Source organism: Rattus norvegicus, chromosome 7 (assembly GCF_021556685.1).
Source record: "Rattus norvegicus strain SHRSP/BbbUtx chromosome 7, alternate assembly SHRSP_T2T, whole genome shotgun sequence".
Lineage (NCBI taxonomy): Eukaryota > Metazoa > Chordata > Mammalia > Rodentia > Muridae > Rattus > Rattus norvegicus.
In genome coordinates, this window is record NC_141540.1 from 76,435,001 (window position 1) to 76,449,663 (window position 14,663).

At 39.4% G+C, this 14,663-nt stretch overlaps 1 protein-coding gene across 12 annotated transcripts in view; it reads left to right on the top strand.

Moving 5' to 3' along the window:
• The window catches only part of Vps13b (vacuolar protein sorting 13 homolog B), a 570,082-nt gene that overhangs the window by 186,272 nt on the left and 369,147 nt on the right, over positions 1 to 14,663 (top strand). For all 12 annotated transcript variants that reach the window (XM_087557395.1, XM_087557397.1, XM_087557399.1 and 9 more), the window contains one exon: positions 12,823 to 12,932. In XM_087557395.1, the coding sequence (XP_087413521.1) occupies positions 12,823 to 12,932 (110 nt within the window). The remainder of the gene's footprint in view (positions 1 to 12,822; positions 12,933 to 14,663) is intronic.

The following is a 14,663-nucleotide window of genomic DNA, read 5'->3' on the forward strand; positions in this document are numbered from 1 at the left end:
TGTGTGCGCGCGCATCAGTACTCTGTTGGATGTTGGAAGTAGGGTTGGGAATTCTTTAATTGTCATTCTCTGAGCTGTTTCTTGTTATTGACAGTGTCCTTCGCTTTACAGAAGCTCTTCAGTTTCCCAAGGCCCTGTTTATCAGTTGTTGGTCTTAGGGCCTGAGCCTTTGGTGCTCTGTTGAAGCAGTTGTTTCTTGTGCGCATGTGTGCAGGCTTCCTCTGTCTCTTTCATCAAGTGCAGTGTACCTGGATTTATTGTGGGCCCTTTGTCCACTTGGACCGTTAGTTTTGTGTACGATGACAAATATGGGTCTATTTGTATTTTCTCATGCAGCCATCCAGTTAGACTAGTACTGTTTGTTGAAGGTGCATTATTTTTTTCCTTCTCCTTCTCCTTCTCCTTCTCCTTCTCCTTCTCCTTCTCCTTCTCCTTCTCCTTCTCCTTCTCCTCCTCCTCCTCCTCCTCCTCCTCCTCCTCCTCCTCCTCCTCCTCCTCCTCCTCCTCCTCCTCCTCCTCCTCCTCCTCTTCTTCTTCTTCTTCTTCTTCTTCTTCTTCTTCTTCTTCTTCTTCTTCTTCTTCTTCTTCTTCTTCTTCTTCTTCTTCTTCCCCTCTCTCTCTCTCTCTCTCTCTCTCTCTCTCTCTCTCTCTCTCTCTCTCGTCTCTCTCTCTGTCCAAATTCCTAACTGAAAACTATGGCCATTAAATTTTGAATCAGTGTACAAAAACTATGAATTACTTAACTACAAAGAATTTCTATTTCTGTCATTTTCATAACACAATTTTGAAAACATTTTATTACAATTCAGAGATTTTATAACTAGGAAAATTCTGGCTTTTAAAATTATGTGATTTAAATGTTTTCTATTTATACTTTAAACATACCTCTGCCTCTTTTACTCTAACCCACTAGCAATAATAAAGGGTGTATAGATAGTCTGTTAGTGTGATTCAGAAAACAGAGATTTCAGTGCTATTCGAAGGCAATTAACAGTGAAGGGCAATTTTGATATGTAAGTTCTGAAACATTGTGAAAATAGCTTCTTTGCTCTGAACATAGGTTCTATGAGTGGAACGCATGTGCATCATTAGCTGTGCTACCCTAGAAATCTCAGTTCCTTGGAGGGAAATCAGCACTTTCCTATTCCGTGTTGTGTTTACTCATAGCAGGCAGTGGTGTTTATTCTCTCTTGGTTTGCTGAAGGCAATATGATGTCTATGGACTAGCAATAGCAGACCTCAACAGAATCCTATCTCTTGTGACATGGGAGCTGGAAACACACCAAAGTGTGGCTGTTATCATTCCCTACTGTCTCCTCATCTGTAAACCAAGGTGACACTTGCATATAGAATGCATGGCTAGAAGTCATTGTGTCATCACCACAAGGGACCTTATGGTGATCTTATCTGATAATTCACTAGACCTTCAGTTGGCTTATTGGGGAAACTGAGGTAGGTTCAATACCTCATAGTAATGAGTCTGAAAATCTATGCATGTTTTATGTCAGTGGTTGGCAGTGTTTTTATGAATGGCTAGATAGTATATATTTGAAAACATTCTGTTTTGAGTTACAGCTGATTCATGCTGCTGTCGCAGCTGGGCAGCAGCCAGGATCAACATGTAAACCAACCAGAAGAGTGCATTCCAGAAATTTTTATTTATGCAAATTAGTTTTACTTTTGTATGCATTTATATTTTACATCTTAGATGAAGGCCGTAGGGACCATAGTTCAGGTTCCACCTTTTCTGTTTGCAGTTAAAATAATAAGAATAAGAGCTATCTTAGGCGAGTGTGTTGTATATAAAACAGCGAGTCTTTGAGGACTGACAAATGTATGCTCTTTAGGTAGTCTCAGTTTACCCTAAAAGGGCATACTCACTGCTTCCTGTTAAGTATCCCATGTCTTGTGGGCTCATTGACTTAAGTAGTTAACCATTTACGTGTAGAACCTGACTGGGACAGAAAGGGAATAAACCAAGGACAGACAAAAGACACAAATACAGAAAACCTAGAGTCAGGTAGGCTGTGTACATTCTGATGGATCTGCACTGACTGCCTCAACTCCTCAGAACCTCAGCTCAGTTTATTAGGTAAAGCACAGAGAAGAGTTAGTAAGTCTTACTAGGAGGTCTCAGGTCGCAAATACCCTGGATGAGGAAGCTGTAATTGCTAGCTTTTGTACACACTGGTCATTGGAATACACTTGCACTTGAACAGAGGAAGCTTTGCCTTTTCAAACCTTTCTCACAGGAACGACTTTGGCAGTTTCCCATGGGTCCTGTTTTTTGGTCCTTTACATGTCCAGCTCCTATTAAATGATATATGTTGTACTCAGAACTTTACTGTTCACTTGCTCTTATAGTTGACTCCACATTCCCACACATCCCCACTCAAACTGTAGTTACCACTGAGTGGAATACCTGGAGATCTTGCTATTAATATCTAAGACTACACTCCAGGACTTTGAAATAACAATCCACTTTTTAGTAAGGTTTCCTGGGTGACTTCTGTGGTGAAGAACTTTCCTAGTTTATTCTTCAGGTCCTCCTATATCCTTTAACTCTTAACCTTTCCAACCCCGTTTTACTGATGATGGCACAGCCTCTAAAGACTGAAGCAATTATCAAGCACCCCCACCCCCAACAACTCCTAAGTACTTCATAAAGTCTTCTGGTGGCCTTCACTCCTACTGCTCTAGGTAGAATAGCTGTGGTCCTGTCCTCAGCTGGTCTACCCTACTTACCTCTTCAGACACCGACAGTAAATCTCTACATCCCTCTAGATCAGGACTCTTCATACTTCCCTCTCTGTGGATTAGCCTCAGCAGCTCCATATGTGCTGCCTCCTCCACTATCTTAACCCAACCCTTCCCTGGAGTTCATTTCAATTTTCCACCCACCATATTTCATTCTCAAAAGAATTATCTATCCCCTTTATGTCCATGTCCTCCCCCGTTCCCTAACTCTTGTAACCAGTCTTTTGCAAACTCCACCCCTCTATTCCATTGAAGCTGCCTTTGTCCAATTTATGAGGGCCCCAGATCTGTTCAGTTGGCAGGCCTCAGTTTTTATTTCATCCATTTAGTGTCAATGTTTGACAAAGTTGGCAACTTTCTCATGTTTGAAACTTTCTTCCATGTTTCTTCCTTTTGTTCCCTACTTCTCTGGGTTCTCCTAACTCTTCGTGTCTGATTCCCCATGATTTCCTAGGCATCTTACTATTGATCAGACTCAGTGCTGAACGCCTCATACCTGTGCCTTTGCCCTTCTAGTTCTTCCTGACTCTGCTTGCGCTATCATTTCAGTTCATGGCTCCTCGTCCCATTTGTATGTCTACTCTGCTTATATTGTCTATCTTGGGCACTTGCCTTTAATTGTCAAAATTACTTCTGTTAATTCTTTGTGAGTTTCAGATACTGAAATTTGATCACATTCAATTCATCCCCAGCTTTGCCCTTAACTCCTCCCATCCACTTCCACCTTCCTACTCCACCATGCTGGTTTGATTAGTATGTTTCCCATGTTCTCATGCTTTCGAATACTTGATCCCTAGTTCAAGGATGAGGGGAAGCTTAGCACATAAGTTGTAGTCTTTTTTTTTTTTTGGTTCTTTTTTTCGGAGCTGGGGACCGAACCGAGGGCCTTGCGCTTCCTAGGCAAGCGCTCTACCACTGAGCTAAATCCCCAACCCCATAAGTTGTAGTCTTACATCAGGAAGTATGTCACCAGGAGAAAACTTTGAAGTTTAAAGAGACTTAAGGCATTCTTATTGTGCCTTTCTCTGCCTCCTGTTTACTGATCAAATGTGAGCTCTTTAATTGGACTTCAGACAGGCTCAACTTACTACAGGAAACCTGGCCACCTACTCAGTGCTAGTGAAGTCATTGATCTTGGAGGAGAACCTACAGTCACTACTAAGCTAGCACCATTCCTAACATCAGTCTAAACATTTGTTCTCATATCTACAAATACGTATAAACCTCACTTCCTATCAAGGAAACTTCCTTTTGCAATAGATGAAGACCACTGCAGAAAATCACAATCAATCAAAAGGCAGAGTTATGGTGTCTGGTTCCAACAGGTACATCTACAAAACGGGACCATTGTAGAGGAAGGACTGGAAAATTTCAAGTGCCCGAGGATCAGGGAGTTTGCTTTGTGACTGCCTCCTAGTAATGTTAGAAGCTGCACCCATGAAGTCTTACCAACATGACTGTCTAACATGAGTTGAGCAAGTATGACATTAATAGACATGCCAAAGTAGGCCGAAGCCCAGAGTGAGGGGTACAGCTACAGGGATCCAAGTTGTTAAACCTACACAAAGAAAGTTGGAAAAGCAGTCTTCTCTAGGGGAAGAGCACATGAATTTGTTATCCAGTACCAAACTGGCAGTCCTGACATACATATGAGAAATATTATATCAATGAGCAAATTATAGTTAGGAATCTATATGTATATGTTTATATACATGTAATAATAATGCAAAGAGAGGCCTTGAATTCCAAAGTAGCAAAGAGCTGTATATGGTAGGCATTGGTGGAAGGAAAGGGAATGGAGAAATGATATACTTACAATCTTAAAAAGAAAAAGCTGTAGGAATTTTTCCCATAGTTTTCCTATAGTATTCCTGCCACTGTGCCTTTGCTCTTCCTTTATGAATTCTAACTATCTAAAACTGTAATCCCAATTAAACACTTTCTTTTGTAAGTTGTCTTGGTCATGGCGTTTGGCATAGTGATAAAGTCACTAGAACATTTACCAATGGTGTTTTCTGTCAAATGAAATTTGTGTTACATATGCACATGCACACACATGCACACACACATGTAGACATGTATACTCGCCTCTCTCTCTTTCTACCTCCTTCTCCTAGGTGTGGGGTTATTCACTGGAACAGGGTCTATTTGTGGAGCCTTACCCTTAAAGAAACCTGACTCCCTTCTCAGGTGCCACCAGTTGTCCTAGATCCTCATTAATGATGGGTCTCATGAGTCTCTTTCAACTCTATGCAAGTATATTGACTGACTTGATTTCATGTGGGCAGTCTCAGCGACTATGAGTTCGTGAGTGGAATGGTCTTGTCATATCTAAAAGATTGTTTCTTCAATTGGCTTTTAAAACCTTTCTGACTCCTCTTCTACAATGATTCTTGAGCTTTGGGGAGGAGTTCTGTATGTAGCATTTATGCCTGAGTACTCTATTGACAAATAGTTACTATAGTTTGACTAGTTGTAATTTCTCGGTTGACTACTATGTACTGCATAAAGAAACTTCTCTAATGAGGTTTGAGAGATGCATGAGTCTACAGGTAGGGAGATAAGAATTTAGATGGTAATTTGATACTGTATCTTTCTTGGAGACTAATAGTTATAAGTTAGTCTATGGGGCCTGTGTTTTCCTCTAATATGGAATCTTGGCCAGATTTATAATATAATGCATGTGGTTTCTACTATGGAGAAGGCCTTAAATATGACCAGAAAGCAGTTGGTTCCTCCCTTGACATTTGCATCATTGGGCATATCTTGCCTAACTGATCATTATTACAGGTCCCAGAGCTCACAGTTGGGAAAGGCTGTTGACGATTACTCCTTCCACTCCCAGAAGCCTGTGTAACACCTTCCTATACTATGCAAGCTAGCTGCAGGAAGGAAGACTTCTATCCAGTAGCAACTCCATACTCTGTTTTGGAACCAGTATGTGTAGTGGTGTAGTGTCTTCAACAGTAGGGTTTTACCATCAAGTTCTAGTGGGCAGTCAAGAGCAATGGCAATAGCCCTTTATTTAGTTGGCTTGGGTATTTAGTAACATGAATGGGGTCTGAAACATAAAGCATGATACCATCTTGGCTTCTTTCTGTCACATTCGGGATCCAATATTATGCAAGAATCCAGTAGTCCTTCAAAAAATATCCTAGCCAAACCAATGTACCACATTGAATTCTAGAGTACTATTAAATGCTTAGTGATTTATTTTCTTTCTGACTGGTGATCTTGATGATTTACTTTGAGATTATAGACTCAAAATCAGAAGTTCATCTTTTTGCTGAGTTTAATAGTCATTGGAAAGTGTACCATATAGGTGTATTTTTATTTTGCTCTGATAGATTGCTATATTTCTATGTCAGAATCCAGATACTAAAGTGCATTTCATCTAAAAATATTGCATTGAGGAACACTCACTTTGACACTCATTTCATGAATGCAATTCTTTTATCTTTGCCCAAATAGAGAAACGTAAATCATATATTTACAAAGGAGACACATTTGTAGTATGGATCATTTTAACATATCAGAATGAACCACATGAGAGAGGACACTTGGGAAACAAAAACATTTCATAGTGACTGTACTCATGGATGGATTTTATACATTTATATTTGAAAAGATTTTGCTGAGAAAATGTTAAACATAAGATACCAATTTGTATATTGGATACTTTTAATTTGGATAAATATTAATGTTTTATTAATTTATATTTGCTGAAATTTTTAGAAAATAATCGTGGCATGTCAAGTCTAAACGCCTCAATATCGAATAATGTATTCCCAGATGCAATTCTCTTTAGATGTAAGTCAGTATTCTCTTAACTCACTTAGCCAGTTGACAGATTTGTTGAAGTCATCCCCAATTGACACAATACACACGTGTGTGTTAACCGTTTCTTGTTATTTATACCCCTGTTTGTTTATCTCAGAATCTACTCACGGAATCAAGAGTCTCTTAAGTCTCTTTTGTTTTGGAACTTTTCTTTCCCATGTTCCCTCAAGGCATTTATTAGAGGTGACATCACTTCAAGCTTTCTGTACTTTTACCTTCATGATGCTATTCAGCGTGTTCTAGCACATTGATTTCCTGTACACTTGTAGATTTATTACATTCAATGCAAATATTGTTTGTTAAGACTGCTAGATAATGGTGCTGTGTAGTTAATGTATGTATATCTTATTACAGGAGGAATATATATTTGTTCATTGATAAATTCATAATGTCACGATTGATTCCTAAGAGAAGAATATTGTAATGTTATTTTTTATTGGATCTTTTAATTTACACTTTTAAATGTTATTCCTTCTCCTGGTGTTCCCTCCAGAAACCCGATATGACAGCCCCCCACACCCCTACTTATATGAGGGTGCTCCCTCACCCACTGACCCACTCCCTCCTACCTCCCTGCCCTGACATCCCCCTACACTGGGACTTCGAACAACGGCCTCTCCTCCCATTGATGCCCAACAAGGCCATCCTCTGCTACATATGTGGCTAGAGCCATAGGTACATCCCTGTGTACTCTTGGGTACATCTTGGTACATCTTTTTGGGTATAAGCCCAGGAGTGGTATAGCTGGGTCCTTAGGTAGGACTAAGTCCAATTTTCTGAGGAACCGCCAGAGTGATTTCCAGAGTGGTTGTACCAGCTTGAACTCCCACTAACAATGGAAGAGTGTTCCTCTTTCTCCACATCCTCACCAGCATCTGCTGTCACCTCAGTTTTTGTCTTAGCCATTCTGACTGATGCGAAGTGGAATATCAGGGTTGTTTTGATTTGCAGTTCCCTGATGACTAAGGATGTTGAACATTCTTTATGTGTTTCTCAGCCATTCGGTATTCCTCAGTTGAGAATTCTTTGTTTAGCTCTGTACCCCATTTTTAATAGGGTTATTTGATTCTCTGGAGTCTAACTTCTTGAGTTCTTTGAATATATTGGATATTAGCCTGCTAACGGATATAAGAATAAAGATCTTTTCCCAATCTGTTGGTTGCCATTTTCTCCTAATGACAGTGTCCTTTGCCTTACGGAAGTTTTGCAGTTTTATGAGATCCCATTTGTCAATTCTTGATCTGAGAGCATAAGCCATTCGTGTTCTGTTCAAGAAATTTTCCCTTGTGCTCATGTGTTCAAGGCGCTTCCCCACTTTTTCTTCTATTAGTTTGAATGTAACTGGTTTTATGTGGGCCCTTGATCCACTTGGTCTTGAGCTTTGTACAAGACAATAAGAATGTATTGATCTGCATTGGTCTACATGCTGACCTCCAGTTGAACCAGTACCATTTGTTGAAAATACTGTCACTTTTGCATTGGATAGTTTTACCTCCTTTGTGAAAGATTCAGTGGCCATAGGTGTGTGGGTTCATTTCTGGGTCTTTAATTCTGTTCCGTTGACTTACCTGCCTGTCTCTGTACCAATATCATGCAGTTTTTATAATGATTGCTCTGTTATACAGCTTGAGGTCAGGGATGGTGATTCCCCCAGAAGTTCTTTTATTGTTCAATATGTTTTTTGCTATCTGGGGTTTTTTGCTTTTCCAAATGAATTTGAAAATTGCTCTTTCTAATTCTTTGAAGAATTGAGCTTGGATTTTGATGGGGATTGCATTGAATCTGTAGATTGCTATTGGCAAAATGGCCATTTTTCCTATATTAATCCTGCCAATCCATGAGCATGGGAGGTCTTTCCATCTCCTGAGATCTTCCTCAATTTCTCTCTTCAGAGACTTGAATTTCTTTTCATAGTGATCTTTCACTTGCTTGGTTAGAGTCACACCAAGGTATTTTATATTATTTGTTACTATTGTGAAGGGTGTCATTTCCCTAATTTCTTTCTCAGTCTGTTTATCTCTTGAGTAGAGGAAGGCTACAGATTTGTTTTGAGTTAATTTTATACCCAGTCTCTTTGCTGAAGTTGTTTATCAGCTGTAGGAGTTCTCTGGTGGAATTTTTCAAGTTGCTTAATTGTACTATCATATCGTCTGCAAATAGTAATATTTTCAATTCTTCCTTTTCAATTTGTAGCCCTTTAACCTCCTTTTATTGTCTAATTGCTCTGGCTAGGATTTCAAGTACTATATTGAATAAGTAGGGAGAAGAGTAGGCAGCCTTGTCTAGTCCCTGATTTTAGTGGGATTGCTTCAAGTTTCTCTGCATTTAGTTTGATGATGGCTACTGGTTTGCTGTATATTGCTTTTACTATGTTTAGGTATGGACCTTGAATTCCTGATCTCTCGAAGACTTTTATAATGAAGGGGTGTTGAATTTTGTTGAATGCTTTCTCAGTGGCTAATAAAATGATCATTCGGTCTTTTTTCATGAGTTTGTTTCTATAGTTGATCATACTGATGAATTTCCGTATATTGAACCATCCCTGCATTCCTGGGATAAAGCCTACTTGATCATGGTGGATGATCATTTTTTGTGTTCTTGGATTTGGTTTAAAATAATTTTATTGAGTATATTTGCATTGATATGAGGAAAATTGGTCTGAAGTTCTCTTTTTTGTTGGGTCTTTGTGTGGTTTAAGTATAAGTGTAATTGTGGCTTCATAGAAGGAATTGGGTAGTGCTCCTTCTGTTTCTATTTTGTGGAATAGTTTGTAGAGTATTGGATTTAGGTCTTTTATGAGGGTCTGATAGTAGTCTGCACTGAACACATCTGGTCCTGGGCTTTTTTTAGGTTGGGAGAGCTTTAATGACTGCTTCTATTTCTTTAGGAGTTATGGAAATCTTTAGATGGTTTATATGATCCTGGTTTAACTTTGGTACCTGGTATCTGTCTGGAAAATTGTCCATCTCATCCAGATTTTTAGGATCTGATGAGTTTTTCAATTTCCTCAGATTCGGTTGTTATGCCTCCCTTTTCATTTATGAATTTCTTAATTTGAATACTGTCTCAGTGCCCTCTGGTTAGTCTGGCTAAGGGTTTATCTATCTTGTTGATTATCTCAAAGAACCAGCTCCTGATTTTGTTGATTCTTTGTATAGTTCTGTTTTTCCTACTTGGTTGATTTGAGTTCTGAGTTTGATTATTTCCTGCCATTTACTCCTCTTGGGTGAATTTGCTTCTTCTTTGTTCTAGAGCTTGCAGGTGTGCTGTCAAGCTGCTAGTGTATGCTCTCTATAGTTTCCTTTTGGAGGTACTCAGAGATAGTAGTTTTCCTCTTAGCACTGTTTTCATTGTGTCCCATAAGTTTGGGTATGTTGTGCCTTCATTTTCATTAAATTCTAAAAAGTCTTTAATTTCTTCCTTTATTTCTTCCTTGACCAAGTTGTCATTGAGTAGAGCCTTGTTCAGCTTCCATGTTTGTGTGGGCTTTTTTATGTTTTTCTTGTTCCTGAAGACCAGCCTTACTTCATTTGTGTTCTCTTAGGGTCTGTGTGGCATTTGCCCAGGTTCTTCTGGCTTTCATAGTGTCTGCTGCAAAGTTTGGTGTCATTCTGCTAGGTCTGCCTTTATATGTTACTTGACCTTGTACCCTTACTGCCTTTAATATTCTGTCTTTGTTTTGTGCATTTGGTGTTTTGCCCATTATGTGACAGGAGTAATTTCTTTTCTGGTCCAATCTATTTGGGGTTCTGTAGGCTTATATATGCTTTTGGGCATCTCTTTCTTCAGGCTAGGGAAGTTTTATTGTATTATTTTGTTGAAGATATTTACTGGCTTTTTAATTTGGGAACATTCGCTCTCTTCTATACCTATTATTCATTGGTTTGGTCTTCTCATTTTGTCCTGGATTTCCTGGATGTTTTAGGTTAGGAGCTTTTTTGTTTTTGAATTTCCTTTGACTATGGTGTCAATGTTTTCTATGGCATTGTCTGCCCCTGACATTCTCTCTTCAATATCTTGTATTCTTTTGGTGATGCTTGCATTTATGACCCCTCATCTCTTTCCTAGGTTTTCTATCTCCAGGGTTGTCTCCCTTTGTGATTTCTTTATTGTTTCAGTTTCCATTTTTAGATTTGGATGGTTTTGTTCAATTCCTTCACCTGTTTATCTGCTTTTTCCTGTAATTCTTTAAGGGATTTTTGTGTTTTCTCTTTAAGTGCTTCTACTTTTTTAACCTGTGTTTTCCCATATTTCTTGAAGGGAGTTATTTATGTCCTTCTTAAAGACTTCTATCATCATGAGATGTGAATGTAAATCCAAATCTTTCTTTTCATGTGTGTTGGGATATCCAGTATTGCTGTGGTGGGAGAACTGGATTCTGTTGATGCCAAGTAGTCTTGGTTTCTGTTCCTTAGCTTCTTGTGCTTGCCTCTTGGCATCTGGTTATCTCTGATGTTAGTTGGTCTTGCTGTCACTGACTGGAGTTTTTCCCTTCTGTTGGCTTGTGAGCCTGTGATCCTGTCATCTTAGGAGGGAGACACTCCTGGCAGAACAGCTCTCTGCAGGCAGGTTTTTGAGGAGGAGAGCTGTGACTCAGCCCCAGCTCTGGGTGCAGATGGAGCCTGGAAGAGTCCTGTCCTAGGCTGCCTGTGGCTTCCAAGCCCTGTCTACTCCCAGCGGCTCTCTTGGAAAATCAATGGAGAGAAATTGGAGTCCTACCTGTGGGCTGAGGGCTTAGGAGGGAGAGTGCTCCTGGCTGACCAGCTCTCTGTGGGCAGGTTTTGTGTCTGAGGGCTGTGGATCTCTCTTTGGACAATCCGTAGAGAGAAAGTGTGGTCCCACCTGTCAGCTTAGGAGGGAGAGCACTCCTTGCAGACCAGGTCTCTGCAGGCAGGTTTTGTGTCTAAGGGCTGTGCAACATGGTGCACATGGAGACCAGAGAGAATGTCATTTCTTAATATTGTTCTCTCTCTCTCTCTCTCTCTCTCTCTCTCTCTCTCTCTCTCTCTCTCTCTCTCTCTCTCTCTCTGTGTGTGTGTGTGTGTGTGTGTATGTGTTCCAGTTTTTTAACAATGTGGTGTGTTTCCTAAAATTTTAAATAAAACTCAGTGTTTTAAGTTGTCTATGATTTTATGTGAGCTACATTCAATCATAGTCATCGGTAGTTGTAGATGTGTTACTCTTTCTTTCATGCTTGTTTCCTAAAGCACCTGTTGGTACCTCTATCACCTTTTAGCAACAACATTATCTTCATCTAGAAAACTGAGTTCGGGGGTTGGGGATTTAGCTCAGTGGTAGAGCACTTGCCTAGCAAGAGCAAGGCCCTGGGTTCGGTCCCCAGCTGGGGGGTGGGGGGGGAGAAAACTGAGTTCTCTCTGACTAAAATGAACTGCAGAATGCTTGGTATTTTAGTCATTAAGAGAATTTCAAATTCAGCCACATTAGGGTGGTTCTGTGGTGAAGGGTATGCAGACTGGAGTTTAGAGAAAGGAGATACATTCCTATGTAAATTAGTGTTTGGTCAGCATTGTATCCAAGTACTTTTTCTTTTTTCTCAGAGCTGAGGACCGAACCCAGGGCCTTGAGCTTGCTAGACAAGCGCTCTACCACTGAGCTAAATCCCCAACCCCTCTGTATCTAAGTATTTGATAGCAACATTGTTAAATTCAGAAGACAGTGAAGAATCTTTGTTGAAAAATTATTACCATTCCTTCCATTACCCGCAGTCATCATGTTTAATGAGTTCATACTTGACTGCTTTCACAAGATGAACTCCACCTATTTTCTTGTGTTTTTCCTTTAAAAAGTGATTTGAATGATATTTAGAAATAATTGTATACTTAATTTAAAAGCAGTGATTGCTTCTGGCTCCTTTGTTCTTTAGAGTTGGATTTTTGACTGCTACAGTTTTCTTTTGGCCTAAACCATTTCTCTCTTAATCTCTTATATGGTAATCTTCAGTAGATGAGTTATTTCTGCCATTTTACTATTTTTTGTATTGTTTTTCTGGTTATCTCATAGAAATAGGTCATTTTTAACTACATTCTTTATAAAATGAGGAATATTGCCCTTTTTCTTAAAGTGCCTGCATCAGCACTATTTTTCTTATCTACAGCAATGTATGTAGGTTTGAAATCCAAACATTATTTATTACTTTTCTTTTCTCTTACAGCTGGCTATTTTTTGTATAACTAATTGTAATAATTTCAAAATATTTTATTTTAGGTGCTGTATTTCTTTGTAGTGTGCAAGGACTGGCTGTTAACCTTGACCCAATATTGTATACTTGGGTCATTTATCAACCACATAAACGCACAAGTAGACATATCCAGCAGGTGAGTAGTTTTGTGAGTTCTGTTAACATATCCAGCATTCCTCTGCTGTCATGAGCTTGATGCTGTTGCTGGTACTAAAGCCAGGATTAGATCTGTTCTTTGTTAATGACTCACATTAGAAGACACTGATATTACTGACTCTGTCATGGGGTTAGATTATGCTGTTGTTATGGACTGGAGTTGGATGATGCTGCCCTTATTGATTTTCTCTTATTTCTTTTATGTGCTAGAATTTTTTAAACTACTTTATGCCTTTCAAAGAAGATCTGTAGTTTTATTTATAAGAAACTACAAGTCAACACAGTTTGGCTGTTGAAGTAACTTTCTGCATAGTTACTTACTTATTAGGCAGAAATATTAGCAACAGCACTGGGTACTCCTAACTATGCTCATTTTATTCTTACACATATTTGGATTTATCCAATAAACTTGCTTTAAACATTAACCCTGGTAATTTGATAGGTAGTACAAAAAGGTTTCTGATATGTATTTCCTTAAAACATGTAAATTCCAATTGAAGAATAGAATATGTCACTAGTTTCTAGAATCATTAAATGAAATATTCAATGTAATTCTAGAAAACTGTGTTACTGTTCTGATTTGTTAAAAATTTTTATTATGTATTTCTTCACTTATATTTCAAAAGTTATCCCCCTTCCTCGTTTTCTGTCCATAAGCCCCCATTCCCTTCCCTCACCCTTCCCCATACGGGTATTCCCCCTATACATCTCCCTTATTGCCCTTCCCCATATTCCCCTGCACTGGGGATCCAACCTTGGAAAGACCAAGGTCTTCCCCTTCCCCTGGTGCCCCAAAAAGGCTATTCTCTGCTACATATGCAGTTGGAGCCCTGGGTCAGTACATGTATAGTCTTTCAGTAATGGTTTAGTCCCTGGAAGCTCTGGTTGGTTGGCATTGTTGTTTTTATGGGGTTGCAAGCTCATTCAACTCTTTCAATACTTCCTCTAATTCCCCCTAAGGGGGTCCTATTCTCAGTTCGGTGATTTGCTGCTAGCATTGACCTCTGTATTGGACATGCTCTGGATGTGTCTCTCAGGAGAAATCTATATCCAGTCCCTTTCAGCATGCATTTTCTAGCTTCATCAATCTTATCTAGTTTTGGTGGCAGTATATATGTGGGCCACATGTGTGTCAGGCCATTCCTTGAGTCACTGATCTAAACTTTGCTTCCGTATCCCCTCATATGTATATTTTCCCCCTTTTAAGAAGGAGTGGGAGCATCTGCATTTTGGTCATCCTTCTTCTTGAGCTTCCTGTGGTCTGTAGATTGCATCATGGGTAATTTAAGTTTTGGCTAATACCCACTTATCAATGAGTGCATACCAAGTGTGTTTTTCTGTGATTGAGTAACCTCATTCACGATGATATTGTCTAGTTCATTCCATTTGCCTATGAATTTCATGAAGTCATTGTTTTTGATAGCTAAGTAGTACTACATTGTGTAGATGTACCACATTTTTTGAATCCATTCCTCTGTTGAAGGGCATCTGGGTTCTTTCCAGCTTCTGACTATTATACATAAGGCTGCTATGAACATAGTGGAGCACGTGTCTTTGTTGTATGTTGGGGCATCTTTTGGGTATACGCCCAAGAGAGGTATAGCTGGGTCCTCAAGTAGTGTAATGTCCAATTTTCTGAGGAACCTCCAGACTGATTTCCAGAGTGGTTGTACCAATTTGCAATCCCACCAACAATAGAGGAATGTTCCTC